Source organism: Phacochoerus africanus, chromosome 2, assembly GCF_016906955.1.
Source record: "Phacochoerus africanus isolate WHEZ1 chromosome 2, ROS_Pafr_v1, whole genome shotgun sequence".
Classification (NCBI taxonomy): Eukaryota; Metazoa; Chordata; class Mammalia; order Artiodactyla; family Suidae; genus Phacochoerus; species Phacochoerus africanus.
The window spans coordinates 1,341,881-1,348,539 of record NC_062545.1 but is presented as its reverse complement, the minus strand read 5'-3'; the positions used below and the strand labels follow the sequence as shown (position 1 = coordinate 1,348,539).

The 6,659-nt window shown below is 56.3% G+C and overlaps 1 protein-coding gene across 2 annotated transcripts in view; it reads left to right on the top strand.

The window, feature by feature from the left end:
- The first annotated feature begins 5,470 nt into the window (after positions 1 to 5,470).
- The window catches only part of SMOC2 (SPARC related modular calcium binding 2), a 138,046-nt gene continuing 136,857 nt past the window's right edge, over positions 5,471 to 6,659 (top strand). For both annotated transcript variants that reach the window (XM_047769723.1, XM_047769722.1), the window contains exon 1: positions 5,471 to 5,783. In XM_047769723.1, the coding sequence (XP_047625679.1) occupies positions 5,706 to 5,783 (78 nt within the window). In that variant the 5' untranslated portion in view covers positions 5,471 to 5,705. The remainder of the gene's footprint in view (positions 5,784 to 6,659) is intronic.

Genomic DNA, 6,659 nt, shown 5'->3' with positions numbered 1-6,659 from the left:
GGAGTCCTTAGGGTTTTCAGTATATAATAGCATGCCATCTGCAAATAGTGACTCTTTTATTTCTTCCTTTCCAAGTTGAATGATGTTAATTTATTTTCCTTGCCTGACTGCTGTGGCTAGGACTTCCAGCTCCACGTTGAATGAAAGTAGTGAGAGTGGGCAACCTTGTCTTGTCCCTGATCTTAGAGGAAAAGCTTTCAGCTTTTCACCCATGAGTGTGACGTTAGCTATGGGCTGGTCATATATGGCTATTATTATGCTGCGATATATTCCCTCTATAGCAAATTTATTGAGAATTTTTAACATAAATGGAAGTTGAATTTTGTCAAAGCATTTTCTGCATCTATTGAGATGATCATATTCTTTCTTTTCTTTCATTCTGTTAAAATGGTGTATCACGTTGATTGATTTATGGGTGTCGAACCATCCTTGCCTCCTTGGAATAAGTCCCACTGGATCCTGGTGTACAGTCCTTTCAAGGCACGGTTGAATTGGGTCTGCTGCCATTTCACTGCAGATTTTTTCATCTATGTTCATCAGGGATATTGGCCTATAATTTTCTTTCCCTGTGGCTCCCTTGTCTGGCTTTGGTATCAGGAAGAGGCTGGCCTGGTAAACTGAGTTGGGACGTGCTCCCCATTATTCTATTTTTTGGAAGAGTTTGAGCAGAATCAGTATTAATTCTTCTTTGGACATTTGGTGGGATTCACACATGAAGCCAGCTGGTCCTGGACTTCTTTTCTCGGGAAGTTTTTGATGACGGATTGAATTTCCTTGCTGGTAAGCAGTCTGGTCAGATTTTCTACTTCTTTATGAGGTGGTTTTTGTAGGGTGTATGCTTCCAGGAATTCATCCGTTTTTCTAGGTTGTCCAATTTGATGGGTGATCCGCCATGGTCCTCTCTTGTGACTGTTTGTATTTCTATGGTATCAGTTGAAAGTTCTCTTTTGATTTTGAGTCCTCTCTCTTTTCTTCTTGGTGGGTCGAGCTAATGGTTTATCAATTTACTGCATCCTTTCAAAGGGACGAGCTCTTGGTTTCCTCGATTTTTCTGTTGTCTTCTTAGTCTCTATTTTGTTGATTTCTACTCGGATCTTTGTTATTTCCTTCCTCTACTAACCTTGGGTGGCTGCCTTTTAATATTCAGCTCAGAGTGGAGGAGAGAAGGGTCTTAATGGAATGCCGTCCTGGCTTGTGCGCTGGGCTGGGGAAGGGGGAGGAGCTGCTCAAGGTAATTCAAAGTTTCTTTATGGGAGTATCTTCTTACACTGCTTTTTGTCGGAATAACTCACATCTGTGTGGTCCACTGGCCACGGAGTGTTCCTGGAAAGTCGTATTTCTGTTGCCATTTAAAAACCTTTTTCTCCCCCCTAAAGGCAGGCAGGTCTCACATAAAGAAAGGAGGAAACGACGCCGAAGTTGTGGTTCATAATGGAGGTGAGTCCACAGGCAGTTTGGGTCCTCTGCTAGGGACAGTCTGTCTGCTGTGCACTCAAGATCTCTGCTCCACTCTCACACTTGCTGCCATCACTAGTTTTAGCACTGATGGACTTTTAAAATGGTTATTGCTGCTACCTCTGTAACTATTATATTCTATAAGTTCCATATCCCAATACACGTGGTTTCAAGAACGGAAAGGCAAACAGATTTCCATACACCCGTGCTGCCTCCTGGAGCTGGGGTGTGGGACCTGCTGTAAGGTGGGCTGCTCAGACTGGGTACGTTTCTGGCAGCAGAAATGCATCCTTTCAGGACCAGGCAGTGGTCTCCTGTCATCTTTAGAGGGAACGTTCTTACCGTAAAAGGAGCAATTTCTTATTTGGCTTCACGAACCAGAACCTTCTTTGAAAACGTTAAACGTTACCTTGGAAAGCACTGCAGTGGGGTTGAAGCACCACCAGTGAATCGAAAACAGCTGCACAGCGCGTTCGTCTTTGCTGGGTGGACCCTGAGCAGCACGCAGAGGCGCCCTGGGCGGCGGCGCGCGGTGGTGTGTCTGCTCAAAGGTGCGGATGGCGTGCGGGAGAGACGCTGGGCTCTGGGGCCACAGCCGGGTGATCGTCCTGCTCCCTCACTCGCTCGTCTGGGCCGCTGCTGTGATCTCCTCGGCCTTCTTTTGATCATCTGTAACATACACGCCTTGCACAGTTTCCCTTCCGGGTGATCCGAGCGTGCGTACCAAGCGCCCCGCACGTTCCGAGTTAGCAAACGTTTTTCCGCGACAGGCCTGAAAACCACGGTCACCATGTGTATCACGAGCATCTTGCGAGACGGTCGCTCCAACAGGATGCGCCCCGCCCACCTAGTGTCACGGTCACAGCCGCGGCTGGCGGGGCCAGCGCTGTCTAACTGGGTCAGACCACAGGCAGCTCGGCACGTCCTTGAGCTTCCTTGGTGCTCTGGCTGCTGGAGTTGGGGGCTTGGGCTCCAAGCCCAGGACCAACGTGAGGGTCACAGGCTGAAGGGCAGACGCGGGTTCCAGGTGAGTAGGTAAAGTAGAGCCTGGAGATTCCAGAAGCTACTAGAAATGGACAATTCCCTCGTCCAGAGGTACAGTGATCTGAGCGTTGAGGGGACTCAAGAGGGGACAATTATCCAGAGTTTTCTCTGGGAACCTGAATGAACTCCCAGGACTCCTCTCGTGACAGGCAGGCAGAAATTGAGAGACCTGACTGAAGGCATTGACGGCGGTTGGCGAGGTGGGGGCGGCGTCCGGGGTCGGACACTGGGGCCAGGGCTCCCTGTCTCCAACTCAGCTGACCATCGGGACGTCGAGACAAGTTCTGGAAGCCACTGAAGCAGCAGAGACCTTTGGTTAGAGCTGACACTTTGCATATTACGGTGGGAAAATGAGCCGACAAAAAGTTTCTGGCCAAACATGAATTAGCCAGAAATAACAATTAAATTATATCATGCCTACAACAAGAAAAGCGAATCCTTCTATGGTTTGGGCATAGTAAAATCGAACTGAAAAGTCAGCCAGGACGCCTCGCACGACATGTTGCTAATGGCCTGAGAGGGAAAGTTTAGAAAGGTGAGGACGGCTAAAGGCGGTGGGTTATGAATTTCTCTCGGTTGCAACTCTCAGCAGTGACGAAAGCTTAATTCTGGGTCTACAGGCCATGGAGTGGAAGGGGCCCACTTTCACTTATTAATGAAAAAACCCCCAACATTTCCAAGAGAGGGGAACCTCTTCAGGGGCTTGTCCGTCCTAGAGGGGGTGTTTGGGGAATAGCGAGCTGATGTTTCCTGTCTTCATTCTGAACTGAGCGAGGGGATTCTCTCAGATACGGCGCCCATCTGCCTGCAGGCCACGAATAGCCTTCTTGGAGCTGTAAGAATGACAGACAGACAGAACTGTTCCCAGTGTTCTCGATAAAGCTATTGCTATCCTCTATAAAAATGGGGATTGGTTTTGTCTCCCAACTCTCCTTCCAGCCTCTCTTAGGAACTGGGACTTGGCCTTCTGGGCCCGCGAGCTCCTCCAGGAATGGAAGGGCCCTTGAAGATTCCAGCACGGCTGCGTCCCGCAGTGTCCTGGACGCGACCTCCCGTTTCTCCTTCTGGACGCCCCGAGGATGCTGTGCTTGATACGTGGCAGATGTGCTGAGATTCTCGAATGAAAGACTTGAGAGCCAAGAGGGTTTCTTCCCCCCTCTCCCCCGCTTCTCCCCACCTCAAAGGAGGTGCAGTGGAAAAGCCGGAATCGCAAGTTCTGGCCTCTGGGGCTGGACCTGACTTTGCGGCTCTGCAGATCTGGCCAAGACGTGTGCCCTCTTTCGCTTTTGTCCCTCACCCTGCAGCCGTGAGGGTGAATATGCATGAACACGTTTGCAGTGTTTGTACTTCCACAGAAAAGGCCACACCATCGAATAAAGGTTTCAGCTATGGGCTTGCCGTCCTGCCAATAAAGGAGAAAGCCGCAGCAAAATTCTCGCAGCGCAGGCTTTTCAAGGAGCCAGGGCAGCTTTGAATGTGCCGTTTCCTCTTTGGATGGTCTTAGAACCAGTGGTCCGCCGTAGGGACGTGTGTATTTTTACTGTGATTTTTTTGTGAACGTCTCCTAATAGCATTCCTTCCTTCCTTAACCATCTGCAGCTGCTCTGCTCACCTGTTTCTCAGACCCGAGAGCAGCCCCCCACTTTATTATAATTTCCTTCTGAGCCCTCGAGCCAGGAGGAATGTGTTTAAGGACTTAACAGATTTTCTGGGCTCTGGAATTTGAAGGAGAACTCACAGGGCCGCCCTCCTCCAAGATGAGATACTACCCCCCGCCCGGCTTTCCCTGGCCCTGTGGGTGCCTCTTGCCTCCTGAAAATATGAAGGCCTCTCCCTCCTCTGCGGGGCCCAGGGTGGACTGGCACAGCCTTTGTCTTCACAGCCGGTTCTAGGCTTTGCCGAGACGACCCTGCCCACCCCCTAACGCGTGGCCAAGGCTTTCGATGAAATTTGGGATGAAAAATCAGATTTAGATGGTCTGTTTTGTTCTTTTTCTCTGGGCCCCCGACACGTCAATTGAAGCATTGTTCTCGAAAAATCTTCACTCCTTTGGTTTGCTGTGTGAGCTAGAATTAGGACTTTTTCCTGTCAAGTTGTAAAGCCAAGGAGAAACTATTCCAGCAATGCTGTCTGCAGCGGATACTGTCCAGAGTCTGGACGGCAGAATCCTCTTGGTTTCCCACCAACCTCCACCGAGGCGTCTGCACCCTCTGGGCTAGCTTCGTGAGCACCTGAAACGCTTTAAAAGCAGCCACATTCCTGTCAGCCACAGCTGCCCCGGGTCACTGCTCCGTGCAAGGGGGACCCCAGGTGAGATCCCTAGGTCCCCAAGATGCTGCCCCTAAGTGGATTCACCTGCTCAGAGAAGCCCTAGGCGCTGCCCTCAGTGAAACCTCCCTGTGATGTTGGGTGTCCTGCTGGTTGCTGCCCTTTTGCTGGAGAGCAGGCTCCTCAGTCAGCAAATTCAGCCTTCTGGGCCAGATGGGCTGCAAAAGAGCCCCGGGTTCCCGGAGAACCAAGGATGGCTGGGGACTGACCTAGGCTTCAACTTCACTCTGGGCATGAATCGAGCCTGCAGGGCTGGTCAAGCGCCGCCCTGGTCAGTGCCCTGGCATGGGAGGAGGGCGAAGCGCATCTTTTGGCTTTGCCAGGAGCTCTCCAGGGCCCGCACGCGTTGGTATGTGCACGGGTGTGTGCATATGTGTGCGCGTGTGCACGCGTGTGTGCGCGCGCGTGCAGGAAAGAAAGCACGCACACGCTGCACCAACAGGCTACAGCACAGCCCGGTGGCCCTCTCTGTCTCCCGCTCCCACAGACTCGCGCCCAGGGGGCCGCTGCACGGAACGGGGGCGTCCAGGCCGCCGGCCGAGCGGGCGCCGGCAGCGGGCGCGGGAGGTGGGGCTGGGGGGAGGGAGGGAGGGAGGGAGGCGGGCGGGCGGGCGGGAGGAGGATCCGGGAAGTTCTGGAGTTATTTGACAGGAGCCAGGGAAGCCGCAAAGGACGCGGAGGACCGCCGGGTGCTGCGAGGGCAGCTGGTGGAGTCGGGCCGCCCGGAGCGGTGGGGAAAGGACCTCGAGCGCCCCTCCGCCGGCAACCCGGCCGCTCTGCCAGCGCGCAGGGCGCGGCCGCTGCTCCGACCGAGTGCCGCCCGCGCCCTCCGTGGCCGAGAGCCGCGCCGTCCCCTTGCCATCCCCGCGCCGGTCAGCATGCTGCTCCCCCAGCTCTGCTGGCTGCTCGCCGCGCTGCTGCCGCCGGCGCCCGCGCAGAAGTTCTCGGCGCTCACGGTGAGTCCCGGCCCGCGGGGACCCGGCGGTGGCGCCGCGCCGCCTCTTGCTCGGGTCCGGCCCGGGCCCCGCGACCCCCTCCGGCCGCAGCGCCCAGGCGCAGGGAGCAGGTGACCCTCCGGGAGGTGGCGCCTCCTTCCGCCCGCGCGGCCGGAGCAGGTGGGGCCTGGGCGGGTCGCGTGCGTGCGCGGGGCAGGGGGCCACCGGCTGCGGCGGGCTCTCGGGGTCCCGGCACCGCGGGGGGATGGAGGGGAGGGCGTGGGGCGCCTCGCGCTGGGCATCCCGCGCCGCCCCATTCGCGCGTGGGCAGGGCCGCGCCGCCACCAAGGCCGGGGACAAGGGCGCCGCCCCGCGGACTCTCCGAGTTTGGCCCCGGCCCGGCCCGGCCCGGCCCGGCCCGCCGGGTGCGTCCTCGGGCTGGGCTCTCCGCGCGCGGCCGCGCAAACCGGGCGGCGCTTGCCAGGCCGTGCTCGTGGACCCCGCAGATTTCGCGTGACCCCTGCAGGAGACCCTCTTGGAGTGAACTTCGAAGAAGCAGAAAACGTGAAAAATAAGACTGTTTTGCCCTCGTCTGAGCCGGCAGACGTTGGCGGCCCCGCCGGGCTCCACGTCCCGCGCCCCCCACTTCCCTCCGCCGAGGTCCCCGGGCCCGGTGCGCCCCAGCGCCTGGGTCACCGCGCTGACCGCGGCGTGTTCGGCTTGCTGGGCTGCGACTTCTCCGCGAGGCCGGGCCGCCCGGCACGCGGTGCCAAGCGCGGAGCTCCGCGCAGGGGCCGAGCCAAGCCGCGGGGCCCCGGGCCGGGTGGCTCAACCCCGGCTCGGGCCTACCGCGTGGGCTTCAGTGTTTGCAAACCCATAATTAATGCAATCTTCAGA